This window comes from Ictalurus punctatus, chromosome 7, assembly GCF_001660625.3.
Source record: "Ictalurus punctatus breed USDA103 chromosome 7, Coco_2.0, whole genome shotgun sequence".
Lineage (NCBI taxonomy): Eukaryota > Metazoa > Chordata > Actinopteri > Siluriformes > Ictaluridae > Ictalurus > Ictalurus punctatus.
In genome coordinates, this window is record NC_030422.2 from 10,597,700 (window position 1) to 10,625,619 (window position 27,920).

Here is a 27,920-nt window from a genome sequence, read left to right on the forward strand (position 1 = left end):
TTCCTGCTGCACTCATGAAAATGAGATCACCAGCTGAGCGACTGATTAATTCCGCGCTCTCTTTAAAAGTGGAACGTGGCCAATTTCCACAAAACAGGCCTGAGCTCGAGCGACTGGTACTTAGTTTACGCCTTATCAATACAAATACCATGGCATTTATAATAAGAGGCTTTTTCCCAGCACGGATCCATTCAAGGGAGCAAATTTGAAAATCATGACTAATGAAATTACCCAAAAAACACACTCGGATTCATTCTCACAGTCAATAATAATTTGAGATTTCCACACGTCCACAGACTCGACTTGCAAATCGGGGAAAATTGTTTATTCATTTGGATCCCAGGAGGACATTCTGAAGACAAAGTCATGGCACCTGAATACAAATGTAGTTCCAGTTTTATTGGCTGTTTATGTAGAGTCATCCATTTTAGTGCCTCTATGACCAAAAAAAAAAAAAGAAGGAGGAAGAAACAACCACCTTGCGATTAATGCGATGAATTAATGTTCCCTCACTTGAATGGTGCTTTATTCAAAATGTCTTTTGTATCGATAATGTGTTTGACATTTTAAATGCAAACTAATATCAGGAGCTTCTAAAAAATTCATACTAAGGAAGTATCATGATGCTAGCTTTGAATTCTTGATTCCGATTGGCCGGAAGGTGTCGATTGAGTTTATAACAGCAGTGCGGCTGCAAATCACACGTTTATATTAATGTGCTCGTTCCGATACATCATTGTTTTTATATAGGAACAACTGACACGGGGACGTTGCGTAACTGCAGCCTAATAATGTAAAAAAAAGAAAGAAAAACAGTATAATCAGTATATGATGTTTTTGTTAACACTGATGAAGTAATCTCCAAACGTATTGTAGTTGACCACTCGAGACAGAACGTTTGGATTCATTAACAGTACTTACAATTCTTATTAATTCATAAGTAGCTTCAGGTTTCATGAAGCTGCAATGTCCGTCTAATGTAGCTATAACAGCATATAGAGCTGCTGTTTACCGACTGTAAAGAGAGGCTCGTTTCTGGCTTATTAGTACTATCTGCAAATTACAGACGTATTCTGTGATTGTTGTCAAGGTTATTATTAATTTCATAGATTCTCAATCAAGATAGCCCTTGAGATTGGAGTGGTTTTAGAAGATTAAAGCTAACATTTTATTCGCTCTTGTTAAAGGGAATCAAACAGAGTTCATTTGTGAAATTGTAAGCAACTTACATATATTCTCATACCGTGTGTTTGTATGCTCTAGTATATACAATACAAGTTTTATTTTAGAAAAAAAAAAAAAAAAAAACAGATCCTGAGAATTCTGCAAAAAAAAAAAAAAAAAAAAAAAAGGTAACATTGTCCTTCACCTGTAACAGAAAATACGATGGGTAATAAATGAAACAAACTGCAAAATTACGACCGAAATAAGGTCATCTTAAATAATATTCTACTCCTAATAGCTCCCTTAAACCATTCTGCACTATGAGCTGGAAACCTCCAATTTTTTTTTTTTTTTTTTTTTTTTGTACTATTAGCTCAAAATGATATTAAGCTATAACTTCATCTACCAAATATAGAAAAATGACGACATTCATGCCTCTTTTAGGTAACGGCGGACTTTTGTAGGTAATTACAGTATCGTCCGTGATTTATTTCAGACCTTAACACTAATATGTTGACATGGATTATCTCAGGTATCACTAACGCTTCTACACATGCTTCTATCTTGAGCGTTTGTCCAAAATAAAGGGGTCCCGGCACTGACCCCTGTGGAACTCGGTCACAGGGTATCCAAAAAGTACCATAAATGCAAATCGTCTCTGCTTCACGGATTCGGATTAGAGATGTCCATGCGTCAATAGCACAAAGAAAGACTGGATGCTTGTGGAGTCCTCTATTCGTTCAGTCTGCAGAAGAAGAAGGGGAGGGGGGGGGGGACGCAAGACAGCTCTTTGTATGTATTAGCCTGTGGACATGATAGTTCCAAGTTTGGAGTCACGTCCTCCGTGACTGAGGTGATACTGTGGTCCCCGTGCTGTTTTTAGGTAAAGGTGCTGGGCTCCAGTCGGGCTGGTAGAAATGGATGTCAAACGTCCGTGCCCAGTTAGCGAAGACGCGCTTCTCTGTGATGAAGCGGTGATGGCTGCCTCGGCGTCCGCGCTCGTGGGAGATGTACATGGCGCATTCGTCTGGCCCCAGGGGCTCGTAATAATGGTATGGGACGGACGGGCGCTGGGCTTCCCTGTGGAGAATTGTAACATATTTCTTTTTAAAAAGGGTGCAATCACAAAGTACACGAGAAACTAGATTCCCAGATTCCCAAATTAATCTGGAGTTGAATAACCGTAGGCGAGGCAATTAACCTGAATTGGTTCAGGAGAATAAGTGGAATAAATTGATTCCATGTAACAAAATAACGCTTCGGAATGGCCTGGGAGAGGTCATGCCTCAGCGGAGAAGCGTAATAAATCATCTCATTTTCCCCTCCTGGTTATTGTTAGATTGGAGTTTGTGCATAGCAAAGCTGCATGGGGTGGGTGTTAAATGATATGACACAGTGCTTCAAGCGAACAAAACAGATTTTACTCAACATGTTTCATGCAGAAAGATTAATCCAGAAGATTTCTGGACTTACTTGCAGAAGTCTGGAGGCACCATGCCGTAAACATTAATCCGGTCGCACAGCTGTAGGGCTATCGTCATCGTGAACCAACCCGTACTCAACCAGGAGTTGGATGTCCTCCTGATCGAGGGAGAGAAAGCGAGAGAGTGGCATTGATTGATCACAATGCTGTAATTACATTATGCAAATCTGTAAAACTGATGAATTCATTCCAGTGGCTCACACCCGAGTACGAGTGCCATTTAGGAAAGGTTCCCGTCTGACGTGATATAACCATAACCGATCGTTATCATCAACTGCTCATCAACTCTCCTGTTCTGTCATCTGATACGGAAGCCCTAATGGTTTCCCGCCAAATAATAACAACGGAGAAACAAACATCATTAGGGAAGAACATCACAGGAGGTGATTGATTAGGTAGTCTGATTGCTGGGAAATTACCTGTGCCAAAATAAAATAAAAAAAGTCGCCCATCTGGCAGCACGGTTACATCCATAATCTCTTGTGCATGTGCGCAAAGTGAGCATTCACTCAACATCAAGATGGTGTGCTTTCTGGGACCCAGTGTGAGCCTCATTCTTGCCTCAAATGTCTCTGCTGAAGCTTTTACCATGTTTGATTTTATTGTAGGTCATTACTTTGACCATATTACGCCAATGGATGATAGTCTTGCCTTTAGCCAGCCATGGAAAGCCGTGCTATTATCAGGATTCAAACTGGTGGTCTCCTGATGACTGGACAGACGCTTTTCTGTTGCACCACTCAGGAGCCCTGTGGATTTTATGTACAGTTAAAAGGGGGCCCTGGCTCCAAAAAGTTTGAGAATCCTTGCTTTCAGTAATTACCCCTCTTTAAAGCCCTGAGTCATTTAAAAACTTGGTTCCTTGCTTGTATGTCATAGCATACTTTTTGGAATAGCTTTAAGGGTGTCAGAAATGCAAAAGACTCCTTTGGTTTGATTTCAAAAGGCCAACATCGTTGACCCAATGAGGACAGAACAGAAGAACAGGGAAGTATCAGAGGACTGCCGGAAGCAGTTGGTCTGGCCTCGTTTGAGAGTACTTTGCAAATATCATGCAGGTGGTGGGGCAAGGGTAATTGAGCAGCTGTTATCATTTACTGGTAAAATCCAATACAAGGCTGTTTTCTTCTATTGGTATAAGCGACCCGAACAATTACACGAAGAGTGTAGCTCTCAGGGTAAATTTTTTTTCTGCCGTGAAACTATGAAGATGGAAGGTGCTTACTGAAGTTGGGAGCTTCTGGCAGATGCCTGGGTTTAGTGGAAGCAGATGGGTGCAACTGATTTATGTCGACGTGAGTTCAATAAGAAAGGCCAGATGGTTCATTATTTCTTGCTTCTTTTTCTGCATGTTTGGGGAAATCAGTATAGTTTGGCACAGCTGCTATGAGTATTACTGTGACATCCTGGGAAGAAACCGAAATCTCAGAGGACAACTAATCCATATCAGAGAGGACGAGCCTGAACGCCTTTTATCTGAGGATAATTGCACCTGACAGAGTTTAACCAGTCTATAGCACTTTGGAGAATAGCCTGGGTGTTTGTGTTGGGGCAGTAATGGCTCTTGTTTTCGTCACAGATGATGATGACCGATGATCAAAGGTACCTTCAGGAATAAAGGAATGAAATCTGTCTACTTGTTAAAAGAAAGAACTGACAGTCTTCCACAGATTCATTTTTTTTCATGCATTCATTTTCCTTTCTCCTTTCCTGGTGGGGATCATGGTGGCAACAGGCTGAGAAGATCAATCCACGCTTCTCTATCCCCAGCTCCTGCTGGGAGATTCACAGACATTACCAAACCATTGAGAGATGTAATTTTTCCAGCTGGTCCTGGGTCTGCCCTGAGGTCTCTGTCCAGTGGGACAAGACTGATACAGCTCTACCGGGAACCGGACGGGGGGCATCCTCGTTAGGTGTCCAAATCACCTCAACTGGCTCCTCTCGAGTCAGAGTAGCAACGGCTCTACTCTGAGGCTCTCCCTGATTACCAAGTTCCTCACCTATCGCTGAGAGTAAATCCAGCAACCCTACGGAGATGCCTCATTTGCCCGTATGACTTTATTCTTTTGGTCACTACCCACAGCGTATTAGCAGAGGTGAGGATAGGGACGTAGGCTATTAACCTGAAAATTGGCGCAGTGGATCCAGTTCCTCGCCATGGACGGAAAATCACAAACCCAAACAGAGCTCTATGAACTTCATCAAGTGCCTGTTTTATGTGCTTACTCCTGGGTTCATTCATTCAGCCAAACCTTTTACTTTTGGTTTCGTGTGCAACCATCAAATCCTTTCATCTTTTGAAGGTCTGCCAACAGTTTGGTGCTGCGATGATTATTGATGGGAAGGGGAAGTTAATCTGTTGTCAGGAATTTTGAAAGGATGTGTTACGAAACTATGGTTGCGTGCTGCCAGTTCTATACGACAAGCCTGACACACTGAGATAATGAATTATCAAGAGATTATAAATAATTCTCCAGGATTACAGGGTTTCATGGTTTGATGCAGAGACCGCGTCTGGAGGGTTTGATCACATTCACAGACAACCTTTTAATATACTGTACGTGACCGTGTGTCTTGGCATCTTCTGGCATCCTGAAGAGATTCGTGAGATGATGTATACCAAGAATCGTCTGTTTTATGGAGGATTTAAATGCTACCCCTGTGGTCGGATTTTACAATTACGAGAACACTTCAGGAATGTGAAGGGGGAAAAAAGTGCCAAAATGTGTGCACTCAACCTCGTTGACTGGAAATTTTTTATTTGGAAAAAAATAAATAAATAAAAAATGATTAAAGAAATTTCTCATTCAGAAGAGACAAACAGCAGTGGCAGCTTTGGAGCTCTTAAATAAGCAACAAACCCGTCAACGTTTCTTGGAACAACTTTGACAGGCCGAGTTTGCTCTTTGCAATTACAAACGTGTCAGGCAAACACAGACGACAGCGGCGACAACTCCTCGCCCATCTGACACTGACATCTAACAGGGGCTTTTGGCGGAAAAGGCACTGGCATGTTTCTCGTAGCAGTCTCTTGTCCTTTCATCCTCACGTCTTCCCTTCTTTTCTTCCCCCCACCATTGTGCCACCTTAGAGATTTCCTCCAAGTAAACAAGAGATAAAAGATGAAGAGGTGATTACATTAGAGAAGTACGCAGCGTAGAGTGAATACTAATTTGGTGCGGCACAACACCGAGGATGGCCAGTGTCTCATTTAGACTAATTAATCGGCGGCAATATTTTCTATTGCTTTTCTAATTAGACTCCGTGGAATTTGTTGGAAAGATGTGGATCGTTAAATATGGCTGATTCGCTGATAATTCATGTTGCTATTGATTTTCTTCATGACATGTCGTTGTGATAGACCCGTAACGTTTAATCACAAATACGGGGTGACATTCAGCGCAATTATGAGATAATTACGAATTGTCAGGGTTGCAGAAACAAACATCGCATATTCTATTCATGTCACACGCTGCAAACATCGAGACCAGACTGCCTAAAGTTGTAAGTAAATAAATAAATAAAACAGCAGTACTGTAGCGTTGTGTGTATATGCTTAACGCCAAAATCACTAAGAAGCATTCTTCTTCTTTTTTTTTTTGCCTCACGTCAAATAAACAAATAAGCAGTAATTACGGATACTAAAAAAATGGGAATTAGCTCAAACGGGCTTCACTCTAGGGTGCTAATTTACATATTTTTCTTATCACCAACAAATTGACATTGACATTAGACTTTAAAAGCAAGTGAAATACTGGATGTGTTTAAAACCGTTTATACGCCAGCGTGGTGCAAATCACCTAAAGGTTACCAAACTGTTCTCTTACCTGTCTTTGCCCGTTTCTTTTTTGAAGAGCTCGTCAAACTGCAGCATCTTCTGCCAGGAGATGATGTAGACCTTAAGCTTGGGCAGCACCTGGTTCATGAGGCGCAGGTTGTTGTAGACCAGGCCCTTCCCATCCCGCCGCATGTAGTTGCTCGGGCCCCAGAAGATGAACACGGTGTCGTGACTGGAGTTGAGCAGTTCGTGGCGACTGCGTAAGACGCGCTGCATGCTAGAATGCGCAATCACCCTCAGGGTAGTGCGTCGGCCAACGTCTGGACCAAAGCCACGGCCGCTGGGCGCATCGTTCATACGGATCACGCACTCGGCACTGTCGATTTCCTTTCCGCGCCCTCCGGCTGTCAGGTGACCTGAGCTAGTAACCAGTGAGCAGCTTCCGCAATGCATCTTCAGGGGCTGTAGGTGAAAATTTGGCTGGGTTGGTCTTAAAAGCTATGAAAACGTACTCAATTCTGTTACTACTTTGTTGTAAAACAGTAGGGAATGAATCTGAAATGACAATATTTTACTCTTTTGCACAGAACCCTATAGTCAACTCTGTGTTTATTAATGGCATACTGAGAGAATGTCTTATCCCTCTGCTGTTGGCTCAGTGGTTGAGGCACTGAGCTGGAGGTCGTAAGTTCAAATCCCAGCATCACCAAGCTGTCACTACTGGGTCCTTGAGCAAGACACGTAACTCCTCAACTGCTCAGAGACTGGTATCTCAATTGTACTGTACAGTAAGTGGCTCTGAACAAAAGCGTCAGCCAAATGAGTGACACTCGGACATGGGCAAAATTACTGACACTTCTACAATATTTACCATTAAAAATAATAACAGAAGCACCAATATGAGCTTGTGTATTCACAACTATTCCGTCCAACATCATGGAGGAAAAAGAAAACAACTTTAAACACAAAAGAGACAGATGGATGCTGCTGTTAGCTAATAAATATAAAAATGTATATTTAAATATATATATATATATATATATATATATATATATATATAATGTAAATAAGTACAAGTACTACTGAAGCACAATCAGACTTAATTAAAATAAATACGTTTAAAAAAATCGCTGTGCAATCTTTAGGCAGATCAGTGATGCGGTATTTCAGCTGGAGGTCCAGAAGCTTTTCTAAAGATTGATGGTAACATGAGTTGCGTTAAGTATAAGGAGATTTTAGCCCAAATCCTGGTTGTATCTGCCAGGAGGTTACATATTGGTCAAAGATGAATAAAAGCCACTTTTAACAAAAAAAAAAAACATCCAAATCAACACAGAAATGGTTGACAAAAACACTGTTGTGCAATGAGCACTCCAGTCTGGGTTTTAACTGGAGACAAAAAAAAACGGAAGCAAGTCCGAGATACTAAAATTGAATTCAATTAACTGCATGCTAATAATGGTGCCAACAATTCTGCAGCCGAACGCTGCCTTGAAGGGATTGAGGGAGGTCACAGAACAGTTCTGAGCAGCAGATTATTTGCGCAGAGCCTCAAAGACTGCTGCTTTTATTAGAAGAAGCTCGACGAGGGACTTCCACCTGTTCCAGTTTTTCGCTAACAAGCCTATTGGATCAAGCATCTTGGTAGGTGGAGGAACGTGAAAACATCAGAACATTTCAAAAAGTTTAGCCGGCCTGTCGTTACGTTCTGACTGGTTCTGACCGGTTCTGACTAAAAGGCCAACTGGCATTTATTTTAGCGCCACGACAAGAGACTCTGGACATCAATACAGACGCTACGATTCTGTATCCAGACAATAAATTCATCAGTTGTGTACGTCCTTTACAAATCCCTGACATTGGAGAGTTCATTCCAAAGATTCTTGTTGTGCACGCCTTTTTATGGCATACTGTGAATTATTCCAAGCCCAAGCCTCTATGTAAAAGCATCAGTATTCAGGTAGCAGTTGGTATTAAGGGCACATTCTATCTACCCTGCCCGGTAATTCTAGGATTAATGTCCGTCCCTGCTGCTCAAGCAAGTGTCGCACTTATAACAAAATTTCTGTTTAAATCAATAGTATGCAGAGAGCTCATAAAAAATGCCATGCAATTTGTCTGGGATGACAGCATCTGCTGTGAGAGGGGAGAAAAATAACAAATGGCAGCAGTGTACTTGGCGACCCACAGGCGACCATGCGGCATTTGCATGCATTTTCTCTCTTACTCTTGGCATCCCCATCTGTATTTCTCTTGCTAATGAAATCCATCAGCCATCCCCCAGGTTAGCAGAGGTGCACGTGTAGGTCTGGTGTAGGCATCATTTTCTACGGCCGTGCCTGATTGGATTTTTAAAGGAAGTGCTGGACGATACACAGGGAGCTCACATGGGGCCACAAAAACCTTGATAACATCCTTTCTATGTTCAACAATAGGTCAGTAGTGATGTATTGTTGAACACAGCCAGATGTTATCGAGATTTTTGTGGCCCAATGTGAGCTTCCTGTGTATTGTCCAGCGCTTCCTTTAAAAATCAGTACAAGCATGACCGAGGAAAAAAGCAGAGAAACGTAGAACGAGCTCTTCCAGCTGAGCCCTGGAGAGCCATTTGTGTTCAGGTCTATCAGAGACACCCGAATGAGGACACCGATCAACAACCCGCTCGGTCATCTCCGTCTGTATTTGTGCTGTGCATGTGGATGGAGCGGCTTGGGGATCTGCTTTAGCAGCATGAACACGTTTCCAGCAGCGGAGGGAAACAGGCCTGTGGAAATCAAATCAGTTCTATCGGAGTTATCTGAGGCGGAGGAAGTCAACAGACAGGATTCGGCTCCCGGTGGGACTGGGAGCCATCGGCGCCGGAGCTTGTCTTTCATGCACCGAGGAAGAAGCGCCTGACAAACACGTTAACGCTGAAGGAAAGCGAGGAACATGGTGAGAAGTAGGTACAATAAGTTCCATCAGCCTCAACACACTGTGTATCAGCTGATCTAAAATGAGAAGCAAAAAAATTTACCTGCAACAAGTTGACGCAGTCTGCCAGTGTATAATGAATGCATGGATGAATAAAACACTTGGGAGCATGCTGTTGTAGCAAAATAATCAACGACAGGGTGGTGTGATGCTGTCGAAGACTGCATGATCGTTCTTGCGAGATCCCTCTAACCGAACGAGGACATCGCTGTTTTTTTACAGTTACTATTGTTGAGATCTCAGTAATATTTTAATCCTCAAACTGCTTCATTTTTTCCAAACATTGATCGGTTCCTCCAGTTATTCAGTGTAATTATAAAGCAATAAGGAGGAAACAAAAATGCGTTCAAGTAAGAGCTCGCTTGTATTTTCCGATTCAGCTTCTATTGAAACCATTCAGGGTGAAAGCAGTAAAGAGCCACCGAACAACATCAGTGTGTCCTTCATAAACAGTACATCATAATGAATACTATTCACATCTTTTCCTGCAGCTTCAGGGGACAAAACCGCACCGCTACCAAACTCCATATGGTTTATCATGCCACAGAGGAAGGTCGGCGTGAACGGATCTATACGTCAAGCTGAACGCTCTCGGCCGCATCGAGTACTGTTCTTTTTCCGTCTTGCTTCCAGGACAAAAGCCTTGCTGGTTTATGCACGTCAGTCTTCTCAATCTTAATCTGATCTACGTTCAAAGCCACAATCATTCAATATAATGTGATTTAGGGATGTTTAACAGTACAATGAGACTGACAGATACTAAAGCCACACCTCCTTCCCTGAGAATGACAAATACACAGGCCACGCCTCCGTCCCGGAGACTGACCGACACAGACGCCGGACGTCCTTCAAGCCTTCGTTGAGATTCGCAGGTGTAAAGGCCACACCTCCTTCACTGGGATTCACAGGCACAGAAGTCATAGGCCACGCCTACTTCAATCTGTTGACCAGCACGGAGGCCATACCTAATTAAAAAAAATAATAATAATAATTTATGTAAAACTGGTCATTCTGACCTGAACAGAACACGATGAGTGATACATCTGAGTGACAGTAAAAAGACATGCTGCATTGCCGGCGTTAGAGAAAATGTCAAATAACATTTCTGTGCAGAACCCTTTTCAATCTTCAGCAGTCTTGCAAAGAGTTCTGTCCTATTTCTCTCCGCCTTCTACGCAATACTCTCAAATCCTTTGCTCTTTTTCCCCCTGTGATTGCCATCACCCCTCCCTCCCTCCCTTCTTTACTGAGGGGATCTCGTTATATTGCGCTCCATATTTAGGGTCTGAGAGCTCGGCTTCAGATGCCGGCGAGCTTGTTGCTTACATTGCCTCTTCCTCTGCATGAACCCTAGGCAGGATGCCCTTTGGGTTCGAGATGTGGCTGTCGTCTCGATACGGACCGTCTCCCCCTCCCGTCCTCCCGTCCCAATCACCTCGCTATCGCCGTCCTCCTGCTGTGGAGGCGATGAGCATGGCGTATGAAGTGGAGGAAAGCGTGTGCAGCTCGCAGATTGAGTTGCTCGCTGGTGGCAAGGTCACTTTCAAGGTGCATTTACGATTGAAAAATGTATCGCGCATGTCTTAAAACTGAAGTCTGTAAAAACTTCATTTCAGACTTGGTAAAAATGGACAGATCCAGAAGGATGATGGGGGAGGGGGGGGGGGGGGACACTGGAGACTCCTGCAGATGTTAAATAAACTTCACCAAAAGCGATGAAACTAGCTTTGGTTGAGCTAGTCTTGTTCGAAGATGTAAACCAGAGATTAAGCCTTTCATCCATGCAGTAATGATTACGACTCAAAAGAAAGAGATTAGCATAAATCAAGGGCGGCTAAATTAGTCTAAATTCTAAACTAAGTGCAACAGGTGGCTAATCTCCATAAAAAAGTAAACCTGTTTTTTTTTTGTTTTTTTTTTAATTCCACGTTCATTAAAGAGCTCAAGCACTGAAAGAATAAATGTTAAAACACTTGTAGTAAAAATTTATAACAGCTCTTTTTGATCTGAACGTAATGTGAAGGTTAAGCTAAAGATAGCCGAGTGGAGGTGTTAGCCTGGCTGCCAAAATTTAAACTGAATTTTTCACGAGATGGAGAAACACTTGAGGGACCCTTTTACCTTTTTTCCAGACCTCTTTTCTCTCCAATTCCCCAGATCAAACCCTCCTTTTCTCTCCAGGCTGTAAAACTGCTCAGTTTAAATGCAGCCTGGCTGGTGTTAAACTGACCTATTGTACACGAACATGTCCTTTTGTTTCCTTCTCCCAAACCCCCGACCCCACCCCCGGCCATTCTCATCATTCCGTCGATGCTCCGAGCTTCTCCAGGTCACGCGCTCTTTCCCTCGACCTCGGATAATTGGGCCGCGCTTGCTTTTCGGAAGGGATCTTAGAAAAGACGAGGGGGAAAATGCTTTGTGTCTAATTAAGAGCTACTGGTGGAAATGTGCGGCGGTGGTGCCTGCCATCGGAGGGGGATGGAGAGAAGGCAAAAGGGATTCGGATAATTGGAGTTCAGTTTCAGCAAGGGTGGTATGTCCTGATCGCCGAGGGCCCATTAACCAGCTTTCTCAGCAGCTCTTAATCGACTCTGCCCCAAAGCCTCTCCTCACATTATGCAAATGATACTCACACTTTTTTACTCGCCTGAGAAAACAGCCCAGAGTATTCAGTTTTTTGAGCTTGCTTGGTGGTTCTTTTGTTTCTGAGCATGGGATCCGGCACGTGAGAAGACATGACTATGACTACAAGTCTATGACTAGACAGCTTCAGTGGATCCTAGGAGTGCTAGGTGGGTGACTGAACCAGATACACGGGCGATAGGGGTGTAAATATTTATTGAACAAGAGTACCGCCTAAAAAAAAAAAAAAACTAAAAATAAATAACTCAAGTTGCGTTTCTACACATTTGTTAATTTTGTCCAGCTGTACAAGATGCATTTTCAGGTTTTAAATTAATTACATAGAGATTACTGTGCCCCCCCCCCCCCCACATTTTTGTAAAGTTACAACCTCTACTCATTTGGTTTTACGTCATGAATCAACACAATACAGTCCTATCACTGATTTTTGATGGATAACCATCTCTAGATGGAGTGTTTACATGACACATCCTGTGCATTTTTTTTGTAAATAATGGATTTAATCTCACTGCCCAGGATGTTTTATTTTTTTACATAACTAAACCATGAATGATATTTTCCCAGAAATTTGTCCCAGGATGTCTGTTTTCTCTTCATTATCCTGTGTTTAAGTATGTTCTGTAACAAACTCTGGCTCCCTCCAGAACGGGTCTATTTACCGTATATTGAGATCACATGACGCTTTAATTGCACATAGCTCCGGAGCTGGTCATGTGCTCACAGCTTTTTTCTCCCCCCTCAGAATGGTTTCCCGCTATAAACACTACTAAAACTTTATCAAACATGATCATTCACGGTGAGTTTCTCGACACCTCGTAGTCTCTGTTTTTTTTGTTGTTGTTGTTTTTTTAAACAAATTGCTAACTATCTCGCAAGTTTAAAAAACGTCCAGAGTTTAGACGTCCATATTTACGAGTGCGCAGCAGAAACGGTGACTTGACCTGCGGTAAAAATGTGGACTGGTGCTAAAACGGTTCATTATAGTGAACAGCGTAAACGAGTTCGGTCGGCCGTGTTTCGGTGTGTAATTACTCGGCAAGCGATGGACTGTAGGAGAAAATACACAGGAAACAATAGCTTCGAATCCAGAATCCACTCACCATAGGCACCGAACGATCTCTGCTGGAATTGAGAAAATCTCGATTGAAATGGCGCTCTGTTGCTGTCGTTGATATACATGCGCACACAAAGTTCATTAGAGACGCTGTGCTTGCCATCTCCAGTGAGAGTCATTTCCCTCACACCTCTTTATCCGATAATAATAATCCGGGATCACGAAGCATTACACGCCAAAGCAGATCCCATCATCGTTTCATTGCATCCTTTTCAATCGATCACTTCTTAAAAATATATTTATATATACTGTGTATTTTAATACACTGGCTCATAAACCATCACTGCCTACTCCTCTGCATGTTTAATTGATAACGATGGCCAACTGGAGCGACATCCTTTCAAGTGACAACAACACACACTGGATACCAACATGGATGAACTCGAACGCTTTAGAAGAATTATTCTCGCGTCACGTTTCAATCGCGCTCGGACGGAAAACGAACGGCTCGGCGGGTAAACGCCACGAAAACACTCGCGTGCAGATCCGCGGATCTGTGGCAGGCTTTATACAACCGGCCGTAATTATCCTGCCGTCGTAAACCTCCGGCCCTCGATTTGTCCCAGTGGCCTCCGTTCAGAACGGCAAATATATAAATAAATTTCTCGAAGGACTGCAAGTCAGGAGACTCGCGCCTATCGACGCAGCTGACCGACAAATAAACAACAACAACCAGTATATAATGTACGGCTTATACAATGCGGTTCCCAATACTACGCTGTCAAGGATGTTGGAGACCAACCGGCTGTGAGACGTTTTTATATTTTTCATGCCAGGAAAGCCACCCAGGGTCTGCTGAATACCCGAGCGCTCATTAGTCTGTAGGTAAAATGGTAGAAATGCCTGAATTCCTTCGCGAGAACCAATTTGGGGTTCAGAACGACAAGGTGTCAAGCTGTTCTCGGAGAACACTGCGTTCAAGCAAAAGGGAATAAAATAGGATGAACGGATATACAAAAAAAGGCAGAATGATTAAGCTTCGAGGTCTCAAATGGCTAGCACTTTTGTAACAGCTCTAATTTATTGCTTTTCCTCGAGCGAAAAAAAACAAAACAAATACTGCGGAGTGACTGCAGACCTTTAATTATTATCCTCAACAAGCGATATTCTAAATCTCACAAGAAAATTCGATTGGCATGCGATGGGAACACTAATAATGGCACGATTTTTCTTTTTTTTTCCTCCAACTACAGTCTCATCAATCACACCCAAATAGCCGAGCGATGCTTGCGGCCCCAGAAACGCGGCAGGAGGGAAAATAAACACACACGCGCGAAAAAAAAAAACAAAACATACAAGCGTCACCGCGTGCCGTTCTGCCGCAGCTTTCCCTGGAACATTTCATAAGGACGGAAAAGGCTCGATCGCCCAATTCATTTTGCTGCATGTGTACATCTGTACGTTCGCCGCAGTTTATGAAGCCTGCCTGGCACAATTTCCGCTTTCATTAAGGCTAAATGTTCACAGCACGTTGAAGGTTAATCATAAACGGGCGTGAAAATTGACATTCCGGACTCAAAATCGTCCCCCGTCTGGCATTGTGATGAAGTATACGAGTTGGGGAGCAGATGTCCAGAGCGACAGAACGCCCAAAACTCCAGGGAGAAAATGTTTATCAAAAGAGAGAGACTGGAACAGCTTTCGCCAATACCCTCAGGCTCGCTTTCGCTTGGCAGAAGCTGGCTTCTGTGCTGCCTGGTGCTACGGTCCCGAGTACCGTGCTGGCACAGCAGAGTTGGGCTCCAGAGTCATGTTTCATCTGAGCAGTACAGAAGCTCAGGGGGGTTATCTATGAATAACTTCAAAAGTGCTACTGTACAACCATGCCGAGTCGAGTTCTCGAAGGCGCAGTCGCGAGCCTTTCCTCCTCAAATAAACACAGAATGCCATGTTTTGATGCCGTATATTGCTTATACACTCGGGAAAAGGCAAGCGCACCCTTCGTCGAGTATATGTTTGTATTTATCAGGGCCTATTACTATTAATAACTGTGTGGTCCTCACAAGTTTCAATAAACAAACAAATAACCTCAAGTGACAGTACCACCACCAAAAAAACCGCAACGGATTTCAATACGTAGTCATTTTTTCCCCCAAAAGGTAAACCAACATTCAGAAACCAGATGGGGGAAAAAATAAGTGCACCCTTCCTATTTCCACAATCAGTTAATCATCAAGAAGTGCGACTACCTCTATGAAAGCAGAAGGTTTGTTAGTTTGGTGTTCTTGCGTGTCTACATCCTGCCAAGAAGAAAGGACATCAGCCATGACCTCAGAGAAGCAGTTTTTGCTGCTCGTCAATCTGGGAAGGGTTATAAGGATATCTCCAAACATATCTGAAATTCGCCGTTGTACAGTGTTTACAAATGCAGAGCCTTCAAGACAGTCGAGAATCTTCCTAGGGGTGAGCATGCCAGCAATTCCACACAAGGACGGACTGGTTAATGGTCAAAGGTATAAGGAAAAACCCGAGAGCACTTGTAGTGTGCTTGATAATGCGAGATGTCATCGGTTTAGATTGAGATTACTGGCAGCATACCGAAAGAAAGATGTACATTAAAAAATGTTTTAACCATGTATTCTAGGGTCAGCATATTCAGGTGCAGCTGCTTTGTTGTCTTTCGTTGCCGTGGTTCCTTGATAAAATTCCTTTGCCGCACAAGAGCTCAAACAGAACAAGCGCATGAGGAGATGGAGAATGTTATTACACTGAGAAAGATGGACGCTGACCTCTTCCCCGCGCCTCGATGATGGGCGCAGTGTTTCCTGTTGATGCCAGATTGAGTTGCTGATTAGCTTCATGTTTAGTGTTGAGTTACGCTTTTAGTCACAGGATTTGGACTGTGATTTAAGCTTTGAGAGGTGCAACTGGCTGCCAGAAATGAATCCATTCGCTAGGTGGAAAAAATGGATCAAAACAGTTCTGTTCTTGTTGACTGAATTTAGTTTTGCAGGAGTTTGTAAAGTAGCGAACAATAAGCACGTGAATTCTAATGAGCTACCCGAACGAATACGGGTGTGTGTTTTGCTGCCTGCCAAAAGTGAGATTAGATGCAGTTTTGCACGACAGGGCAATTGTGCCACAGGGAGATGACCAGGAAGGAAACAGGAAGCTGCGAGAGGCACTAATTCGAGAGGTAAAAGATTAGTGGATGAGTTTTTCCGCTCTGAAGCGCGTGCTTATTTTGTACGTGTTCCTCATTCACACTCGGGGCCTTTTACCGTCATACAGACACACGTGTGTACAGTACGTTCGTTCTTCTTCACCGGCCTCCGACGTGTTTCAGCTTCGGGGCTGAGAGCGAATCCGCCACCACTGGAGACATCACAGTGCGACGGCGTGTAGACAGAAGACCCTCGGGATGCTCTCTAAGCCGTCTCTCTCCCTCTCGGTCTCATTCTTTACACTGCACATATGCACCCAGAGGATCTATGAAATCAGCCATGCAGCAAATGAAAGCACTGACCACGGCTCCTGCCAGCACCTCTCACAGCGTTAATCTCGCAGGACAGACGAAAAGTTCAACGGCGCACGCAGAACGGCCGAGCCATCGCTATCGGGAGACAAACGAGTTTTATTAGCGTTTGATCGCACTTGACCACCGACGCTCTGTAGGGTCAGGAACCGAATCAGATGCTTCTCGTGATGATATAGTAAAGCCACGCAGCGGGAAAGGCTTCAGCGTAAACCACGCGCCGCCGCACTCTCATTAATTACCAGTCAAGCGAAAGGGCACGAGGGTCAAATCCACAAGCCATCAACACAATATTAATATCCTCTGGTTTGATAAGCCACAAGAGGCTTCTTCCTGTTAATTAGCTTTATGGGTTATGGAGATAATTTGTGTTTTCTCCGAATGTCACGCCAAGAACCAGTGATATATGCGTTTGCATCTCTTCCACTGAGCGGGAGGGTTTTTTCATACCTTTTCTTCCCCTAACCTTCTAACCAATCAGAGGCAAGACTTCAACAGCAGCTGTCGGTGGTATAAACAATTTTTAAATCGGGCATATCAACTTGTATTTTAGAGCCGCGTACGAACTCGGTATTTCAACCTCGGCTGTAAAAAACGAAACAAATTATTTTCATTTCGTCCTGAGGTCACATGACTCCGTCCAGGCGGTCCGCTTTGGTGGTGGTGTCATCGTTAACAATCAGGTCCCAACATCCCGTTGATGGGAATTTCCGCCTGTAATTCCGTTGACGCTGTGGTCAGACCGTGTATTATCCGGTCTGACAGTGGGAGTTTGTGGGGAACTGGGCTTGAGATTCTCTCCTGGTGAATGCAGACAGGAAAGAAGAAACCTTTAAAACTGACACTTAAGAGCACGCCTGACTTGACAAATGCACGATTTAAAGCTCCTACCAAGACATGACGTAAATGCCAGCGAGGGTGACTCGGTGCTAAAATAATGCTTTCACATGCAAAGCACCGTGAGGCCACTTTGCCATGCTGGTTTAAAGACGATGCGACTCGTGGATTTATTGCTGTAAAGATGTACGCTGGAGTCTTTATCACGTCCTCAGCAGCAGCTACACAACTGGCCACTTGCGACACAAAGAACATGGTTTTAGTGCTTTCCTCATAAATAAAAAATAAAAACCTTTTTCAAGACTTTTTCAACGTTCCAAACGTTGTTGTTTTTTTGAAATCGTGAAAACAGTAAACATGATATGATCTTTATTAAGAAGGACGTGTTCATGTAGAGAATAAGAGCCGGAGACAGAGGTTAGAGAACCTCCGTGTGGTCTATTACATGTCCGATTAGAACAATCAGGATTCATCCGCAGAACCAGTTTAAACCTATTTGTCGGTTCTTGGAGACTTGCTTTTGTTTATTTTATATTATAATATGATTTATAAGGTTGTTTTTTTTTTAATGTAAAAGTTATCCAAAACCCCTTTTCTGTATCAAGCAGACATTTAGCCAGATAGTTTAGGAAACGTTGTTAAAGTAATGAAACACTCGGGGGCCGTGCTGTTCTAGGAAAACGATCAACAACAGGGTCGTGTGATGAAGCGAAATTACTGCTGCGGATACTTTTTTATCCATTTATAGTTACATTTAATTTTGTGGAACGTCCATGAAACAACTAAAAACAGTCACCAGCCTCTTTTTTTTTTTTTCTTTTTGTCTTAAGCCGAAGGAGAACGGGTAAACTCCTTTGTCCTGAAGACTTTCCCATGGTGGAAAACCTTCGGCTTTTTCCCTGACTGTTACAAAGCCCCGACAGTGGAGACTCCTTCCGTAAAAATGGAACGTCTCGCTAGTGCAGTAACACTTACTTTTCCACCCTTTTGTTGCCCCCGTTCCGACTTTTTTGAGACGTGTTTTTCTCCCTCTCTCCTTTCGCCGAGCCCCACACGAATTTATGGAGATACTAGAGATCCAGATCCTTTCTGCCTCTGCATGGAGCTCAAATCTTCTTTAATTCCAGACTGCTGGGACTACGGCTGCTCTTAACGCCATACAGACTTCATATAAATCCATAATGAACTTTTTCACATTATCTGTTGTTACCCAGATGAGGATGGGTTCCCTTCTGAGTCGGGTTCCTCTCAAGGTTTCTTCCTCTTAAAACATCTTAGGGAGTTTTTCCTTGCCACCGTCGCCACTCAGTGGCTTGCTCAGTTGGGATAAATTCGCACCTTTAATATCTGTATACCGTGTTGATATTTCTGTAAAGCTGCTTTGAGACAATGTCTATTGTAAAAAGCGCTATACAAATAAAATTGAATTGAATTGAATTGAAGTGTTGCAGCCATCGAATTCAAAACGGCCTAATATATTTATTTTCCTCTGGTTAAACCTTTGATACGTTTTCTGCGTTCTAACTTTTTTTTTTTTTTTTGATTTGGGGTTGTAAATAAATAGACTTTATTATATCACTTTATGGTGACGAAAAGTAAAACTGAAATCTGGTGGCCCTGTTTTAAATGAATACTGTAAGCTAGAGATATTGTAAACAAAAGTTCCTATATATTTCCAGACGAATAGGTGCTGTGACGTACACAGCAATCCAATGTATACGTGATGATGTCTGCATTTGTTTTGAGGGTGGGGGGGTTTCACAGTTAAATATTGCTATTTGACACTAGTTAACACTAGCTGAACATTAACAAAGATTAATTTTTGCAGTAATTTTCCAGACTCTTCTTTTGTTTGTTTGTTTCAGCTTCATGTGTATAAACAAAATGTCTCACAATCAGATTTCCTCCATTTCTGTTTGCTGATATTGCTTCTTTTTTTTTTTCTAGATAGGAATACCAATATGTTTCCACTCCGAGGCTGTGCTGTGCTGACAAAGTGCTTTTCCATTGTCTGCTACACTTTTCCCATCGAGATTAAAATGAATCTGACAGCTGTGGATTAGCAGATTCGCTTCAGCCGTCACTGCTGTTCCGAGCTGAGCCCGGGCCAATATCTGCCAGTGAGCCTAAAGCACTCCTACTGTATGAATGAAGTGTAACGATGTGAACGGGAGACACTCTATAACTGAGAGACTTATAAAATCATGTCTTCCTAGACCCCCTTTATCTTTCATCTCAGCCTCTTAAAATGTTATGGAATTTTACCCGAAAATAATTGTTTCGTTGAGTTTCCAGAGCCATGAAGCTTTCTTTCCGTAATCCTTGTCCAGTGTGAACACACCAGGCCGCCATTTGGGAAAGTTTGATAACAGAGTTGTTGGAATTTATTTATTTTTTTAGTGTCGAAATAGCTTGTTAGCTTGAAATAGTATCAACACAGCACGGAGGTTCTGTGTCAGGAAGACGAAACGGTCGAAACAGCAAGAGGAATCGTGTAAAATTATCTGCCAGGTAGCGTACAGTTGTGTTGGGTGTATTGATTGCAGTGAAGTGGATCTCAAATCATTCTTCCTGATTCCATTGGGATCGTATTTTCCTCACTCCTGTTGTTCATTTGCACTTTTTATTTTATTGTTTTTTTTGTTTGCTTTGTCTGGGAGCCTTTCAGGGAAGCATAAGCTGTAGGCACATTCATGAACTAATCTTTCTACACTCCCTTTTTCATTGCATGTGAAGAGTCAGGGCTGTTGAATCGGCAGTTAGATAGAAGCTGTGCTTGTGGTGTTTTTGTATTGGTAAGCATTAATTGATTAATATACAAATCTGATAGGACTGAAGGTGTCACTTAATTTTTTTGTAGTAGTGGGCTGATTGCAGGATAGTAGTAAGAGTAGTATTAGTATTATTAGGAATAGCAGTACGAGTAGGAGTAGGAATAATAGTAGTAGGGGTAGTAGTAGTAGGAGTAATAGTAGTAGGTGTAATAGTAGCAATAGTAGTAGGAGTAGTATTAATGGTAGTAATAGTAGTAGGAGTAGTAGTATTAATAGTAGGAGTAGGAGTAATAGTAACAATAGTAGTAGGAGTAGTAGGAGTAGTATTAATAGTAGTAGGAGTAGTAGTAGTAGTATTAATGGTAGTAATAGTAGTAGGAGTAGTAGTAACAATAGTAGTAGGAGTAGTAGGAGTAGTATTAATAGTAGTAGGAGTAGTAGTAGTAGTATTAATGGTAGTAATAGTAGTAGGAGTAGTAGTATTAATAGTAGGAGTAGTAGTAGTAGTAGTATTAATGGTAGTAATAGTAGTAGGAGTAGTAGTAACAATAGTAGTAGGAGTAGTATTAATAGTAGTAGGAGTAGTAGGAGTAGTATTAATGGTAGTAATAGTAGTAGGAGTAGTATTAATGGTAGTAATAGTAGTAGGAGTAGTATTAATGGTAGTAATAGTAGTAGGAGTAGTATTAATGGTAGTAATAGTACTAGGAGTAGTATTAATGGTAGTAATAGTAGTAGGAGTAGTAGTATTAATAGTAGGAGTAGTAGGAGTAGTATTAATGGTAGTAATAGTAGTAGGAGTAGTAGTATTAATAGTAGGAGTAGTATTAATGGTAGTAATAGTAGTAGGAGTAATAGTAGTAGGAGTAGTAGTATTAATAGTAGGAGTAGTATTAATGGTAGTAATAGTAGTAGGGGAAGTAGTAGGAGTAATAGTAGTAGGAGTAGTATTAATAGTACTAGGAGTAGTATTAATGGTAGTAATAGTAGTAGGAGTAGTAGTATTAATAGTAGGAGTAGTATTAATGGTAGTAATAGTAGTAGGAGTAGTAGTATTAATAGTAGGAGTATTAGGAGTAGTAGTAAGAGTAGGAGCATTATTATTAATAGGATACTATTAATAGCACCAGCATTAGTATTAATTGTAGTAGTAGTATTAGTAGAAATATAACAGTATTATTATTATTATTATTACTATTATTATAGTAGTATTACAGACATACAGTGCAGGTGTGGCATTTGATACAGAGGAAATTAGTGGCAGAGAAAGTGAAGAAACCCCAGTCCTGATGACCAAACAACTAAAATATCATGAACAGTATATCATAAGCAAACTATAACGTTAATGAACACACCTTATTCTAACCTTTATAAACATGCATGTTCACGCATTAACCAAAGCTTTCCACACAAGACGAAAGAAAATATCTTCATCATTACTGTCTGTGATAAACTATCTGATCTGAGTGGAAACGGGGGATTAAAAGGACTGATTAAACACTCTCTCCAGACCTCCTTTACTGATTATTGTGTTCACTGATAATATTTTTTTTTTAAACTGATCTCCAGCTCGAATATCCCCTTCCAAAATGCCATTTCCAAAATGCCTTCGTTTGCTTGTTTCTAAGACAATAACCAAATTTCTTGGTCGTCTTCTTTGAGAAGTCAGTGGATTTGTCTGTGCATAAAAGAGAATTAATCATGGGCGAAAGTCAATTGCTCTGCCAGAGAAGCCCCACGCTGAGCATCGGTGCAGGAGGTCTGCATTGATCACCAAGTGTCGATCGAAGCGCAAAGCCATTTGGGATTTCAGCACCTCGCCGGAGACTCACTGCCACTTCTCATCACCGAGCAGGATTTTCCGTGCAGACCTCGGTGTTGGAAAAAAGAAAAAAAATAACCCAAGCAGCACAAAAAAGAAAACAATCCAGGTTCATCGATAGCACACGGAGCAAAGGGTTTCAGTTGGGCTTGGGCTGTTATTGTTAATGGCAGGTGGCTATTGAGCGGCTTGACCGGGGTAGATTGTGATTAATGGGACTTGCAGGAGTTGTGGGTAATTTTACTCGTATGGTTCCTTCCTTCTTTCCAGGTGCATTTCAGAGGTTTTAGTGGATGGCCCTAAACACCCGGCACTGCCGACAACGCATTCGAATGAAAATAGGAAGCTGGCTCGGGGTTATAATCTACAGCCGCAATAGAGAAGTTGTTTAAACTTTAAAGTTTAGGATACTGGATAGAACAAAAACAATCTAACACACACACACACACACACATACAGCGCTCTAGAAAATGTCAGCAGTATTCTAAATGCCACTGATTAAATTTCAGTCACATTTGCTTCTCTCATTATTCGTACGTTTCAATTTTCAATGCATAACGACAGAGGATTGAATGATAAAAGCATCACGGAAAAAAAACAACAACAAAAAAACAAGCGCATCGAACAAAATGTAGAACGCAGACTGCAGGTCTATCGTATTTCAATCCAACTTAATTGAAATTAAGTCCAGGCTTAGTACATTAACTCAACGAAAGTAACTCTTTAATAAACAAAGAAAAAAAGCTTTAAAAAAAAAAAAAAGATAGGCTACTTCAAACAGCATCGTTCAGTTTCCTGGCTTTGACTAGGACTCGACGGACATATCTGATTATTATTATTTTCCCTTTAAACAAATGAGTGCTTTTACAGGCCAATAATCAGCGATGAAGCAGAGTTACTGTCACCACCCTCGAAGTGAATTATCCCGTAACGGCGTATTAGAATGAGCGTGTTAATATAAACCTGCAGTATGCAGTCGCACTACTGGAAGTATTTGAGAATTCAGCAGCATCGTGGTACAAATTAGGTGGCGGATAACAAATGGTTTGATCGATACAATTGGTTAAAAAGTTCATTTCCAGTAAACAGTGTTTTGAGATTGGAACCAGAGGGATTATTGTTCAAGCCTATGAGTTTTTACACGTTGGTCTGGGTTTCCTTTCAGTCTGGTAAGAGAGGGATGTTTGTTTTGTTTCGTTTTGAATGGAAATGAAAGTCCTCAGTAGAAAATCAATAGTCTAATCATTTTCACAAGGAGGTAACAGTAACTCTGCTTCGTCACGTTGATGATGATTTCCATAAGAGCAGTTTTATTCCTTACGTAACTATTCGTTCACTGTTTTTCTTAACAGATATAACGGTCATTTGTGTTGTGTTGTCAGAAGTCGAACGGCCTGGCGGTCATGGGATTCTGACTTGATCATCCGGTGGATGAGTTACAGCAAGGAAACCTGCATTACGCTAACTGAAACACGTTCGATACGCGTTATGACAACCAAGGACGTGCACTTACACTGTGGTCAATAATGCTGATGTATCCCTGGAGAGGTGGCGGGGGAGGCGCTTTGTGCGGTTTCTGGGTGGACGCAGCAGAACTTCCAGCCCTACCATCGTTGTTGTTGTTGTTGTTGATATTGTATATGAAGAACAAGCTGGTGCACATGGTGATGGCCAGAAACACGGCTGCTCCATGGCGCTGGGAGGACATGAAATAAAACAATTTCCTATTAGCAAAATGTTTTTTAAACGTTTTTTTTTTTTATTTTGGGTGCACTGTGAGTAATTCCCAGACAAAAAGCTGTGTCCGAGCTCAAAATTTTGGCATTTGCTACTCTGGCATGTTGCCAAATTTTAAAGCTCAGCATGCAGAAGAGTCGAAAGTTCGACAACGGACCCGTCGGCGATTTAAGAATTCATCAACTGTGTTTTTATGTTTGTTTTGTAGTTGTTGTTGCTTTTGTTTTGCAAGACCTATAAAAGAAATTAGATGGTAAAACTACATGGGTGTAGTTCAAGGTTTCAAATTGGACATCCACTACATTCATGGGCGTAACCATGCATTCTTTGGAGGGTCGTGTACCCCCCAATGTTGAGGAAATACCAACGTGTTCCCCCTCCAATATACAGTAGAAAATATTTTCTATATGTCCCCCTTTAATGAACCCTGCCAACGGATCTGTCTTTTCTTCATCTATTCTATTTATTTATGTCTATTCTTTTTAATATATTTCCGTTTGTTAAGGAAAATCGGTGTGTGCCCCCCCTCCAATTGTACACTTGGTTGCGCCCATACTCAACGCAAGTTCGTTGATATATTTCAGCGGCTCAGTCTGTAAGAAATGGAGACAGCAGACAAGCGTAGAAAAGTGCAGCAGAGCATACAAGCTTTTTTTCAGACAGTAAGTAACTACATACCTACATAGTAGGTAACTTTAGTTTAGTATAGAAGGCATAACACCATGGCTTGGTTTGTTCTTAAGAATGTCAATTAATTTTGGATATTTCCACACCCACGAAGTAGGCTAGGCTAACGTCAGTTCCGGTTTTTGACCATTAACATTACACTCACTTGAATATCCTCCCGCCGAGTTCACTGTGAACCCTCACGTTGTGACAGACCGTTATAAATGCGAGTGAACGTGAGGAACGTTGCACAGCATTTCGATCCTTTACACTACATTTGGGCTAAGGACAACTAAGTGATTTTACAAATATAAGGCTCAGCATAATGCTGAGATGTGCTAGATTGGCAATGAGAGATATGGAACTAACGTCTGAGTCGTGGCCATATTGTAGTTCTCCATTCGGAACTAGTTATGGCAGTTTGTCTTTAGAATGAAGAAAAGAAAACTCCAGTACCCTTTACATAGCTAACGTTTCAGGTTACCACTATATATTGTTGTACACTTTGTACACTTATTACCTAGCGAGCTAAACCGCATGATGACATTAACATAATAAATGACACCAGTTACACAAACAGAAGATTCAGTTTATCAAATTAAAATGATCACAATGCAGGCAGCACAGCATTGCTTGGGAGCATCAGGGAAATTGTATTTACAACATATAGTGTTGAATTTAGTTTCATAGGTAGCCATCCTTTCTGAGTCGTGATTGCGTGTTTAAATGTTAGCGTGTGTGGTTTGCCTGCACACGTCTTAGCTCGCCTCTACTTGGTGTGGTAGGTTTCATGGTAGGTTATGGAGCAGAGAATAAATCTGTCTACAGGATGTCCACAGAATCCTACAATTTCCCCATGCTGTGGGAGCTTCTATCACTCAGAAATCACGTGAATTCAAACGGTAACTGTAATCCTAAAACTATGTTCTAAATATGCACATTTTCAGTATCAAACTTTGGATGTTGGGGTATGTCCATACCATGGTTACGCCCTTGACTACATTTCTCACACATAAACAACCTTCATATAAGTTAGGGCTTAGGTTAACCAGTCGTCATTATAGTGCTTCCAGAATTCAACTAATGTTCAGCCTTGGTCCTAACATACACTACACATGTCGTTTAAAAGAGGTTTGGAGATATACAACCGTACATTGTACCTTTTGCCTTTTTTTTTTTGTTGTTCCAATACTGACAATATAAACATTATCACAGCTTAAAAATGAGACTTCCACAACTACACTGTCAAACAAAAGGCTTCTAAACTATACATTTCCTTACTGCTGGTTATCTTTGACATTGTATTTTAAAAATGGAGATTTACTGCACATAACTGGAACTAGTCTTCAGCTTTCAGATTAGTACACCTCAGTGACAAGTAAAGGGATCGATTGGTTTAGATAGATAGATAGGTATACACAACCTTATATATATTGCACATGCAATAAGTGCAATAAAAACAACAACAAAACTACATGGCAGGTATCTTACCGGTTGCTTTACGAGCCATTATAGTTCACGTGCATTGAGCTACGTTTATATCAGACTGCTCTGTGTTATGAAGTTGAATAGAAACGTATAAATATTTATACAGGCAACACTTGCAGTAGGTTTCTATTGCGCGCAGTGCTGGCCGTGCAATTACGCGTTCGCCCGGAAAAAAAAACAACAACAACAACGCGCGCGTCGCGTGCAACCGCCGAACGCGATTAAAGTAAAAGTGTGTTAAGTGTTGATGAGGTGCGGTTCTATTGTTCAAGCAAGGAACGTGCTACAAAGAACGAGTTACAGTGACACCAAGCCGACCCGCGCCGACCACGCAACCTTTTTTCTTTTTGAAATTAAAGTGCACGGATATGAAATATTACCGTCGCTGTCCTCATTTTGCTGCAGTGTTTCCCGCGAGCGGCGCATTCAGCTCCACTTTGTTCTGAAAACAATGCACGGGATTATGTTGAGACCCAGAGCACCAGCATCATCATCATCATCATCTCTCTCCCTCTCTCTTCCTTCTCTCCTCTCTCTCTCTCTTTCACCGTCTTGAGTGCGAGCGTGTGTGTGTGCGTGCGTGCGCCTGTGTGTGTACGCTCGCGCCTCTGCCTCACTTCTCATCCTTCACTAGGGCTCGAGCAGTAAGCAGATGTTGCCTTGCTTCATGGTCTAAAAGCCCGCTGAGTTAAATACACAGTGTTTCCAGTATTCATTTAAGCTAACAGTTCAACTCTTTACCTTTATTTTTTCTTTCTTTTCTTCTTTTATTTAACTTTCTTTTTTTAACAACTCGTTCTGGTAACAATTTACAATTTTATTTATTTATTTATTTATTTATTTATTTATTTATTTATTTACATCTTTAATTACCTCAGGAAATATCCCACAGTTTTTGGTACCCATGCCGTGGAATGATCTGGAAAACTCGCGTTTTGTCCAATAGGATGCAGCTAATCTGATCACGTGATCGATTGATTGCTATTCAATAAGCTTTGCTAGCATTTTTTTTTTTCAGCAGCCAAAAATATCACAATGACTTTTAATTCTTTCCCAATTCTCCAGACTGAGCTGAATTTTGGTCAAGTTTAGTAGTTGTAGCAGTGACCAGCACCGTTTAAATAGTAGCCCATGATGCTGAAAGTACATATCTTTAACCTCAAACTACAAAGTGCAAACAATATAACAATATAACCGTACCAAATAGCAATTTGTACAGTTCCTCAAGCTCAGCTACATCACACAAGTTCATAATAAACATTAGAAAAGTTCACCGGACACGCTATCAGTATCTAAGCAGCTAGGGAGCAGTGTTGCTAGTCCAACTGCTAGTCCGACATCTAATATGGATTTTTTATTTAAAAATAATAATAATAATACATTTTTGTCAGAGTGTCTGAAAATGTCAACCACATGCAAGGCTTTTAACTTTTAATTAATGAGAACAGATTTGTTATACCAGTTAAGAATTTTGGCGTAGTTGGTTAGCAGTGCCGAAGCGGAAAAACAGGTGGTTTAATAACGGCTCGATGAAGCTCTGTGTTCTCACGTTCACAGTTTTGTTTAGAAGAAGAGGAATCGAATGAAAGATCCAGCATGTGGGACTTTGAACTGTGAGGGTCTGCAGAACAATGTACCATTTGTTAACAAGAAAACACTTCAGTGTGAGAAAACAGTATGCTTCTGTCCAAAAGATTGTTGTGCAAATTGGACATTTTATATCTAGTGCTCCGGGTTGAGAGAGCAGAAAGTATAATGAAATGTACAAAGAAAAAAATACAATTCGTTTGTTACTGTATTTTCATTCACCATGCACTTTATTAGGAACACCCATACATGTGCATAAAATCATGCAGATACAGGTCAAGAGCTTCAGTTCAGGTCAAACATCAGAATGGGGGAAAATGCTCAAAATCTCAGTGAATTTGACCGTCTTAAATTGATACACTGCTGGGATTTTCAT

The 27,920-nt window shown here is 41.6% G+C and overlaps 1 protein-coding gene across 2 annotated transcripts; it reads right to left on the reverse strand.

The window, feature by feature from the left end:
* Window positions 1–1,526: 1,526 nt before the first annotated feature.
* On the reverse strand, window positions 1,527–26,697 carry st6galnac5a (ST6 (alpha-N-acetyl-neuraminyl-2,3-beta-galactosyl-1,3)-N-acetylgalactosaminide alpha-2,6-sialyltransferase 5a). 2 transcript variants are annotated; one of them, NM_001200765.1, is given in 5 exon segments: window positions 1,527–2,244; window positions 2,638–2,745; window positions 6,478–6,890; window positions 23,580–23,762; window positions 26,338–26,395. In NM_001200765.1, coding segments are annotated over 5 exon segments (966 nt in total). In that variant the 5' UTR covers window positions 26,353–26,395; the 3' UTR covers window positions 1,527–1,997.
* Window positions 26,698–27,920: the final 1,223 nt, after the last annotated feature.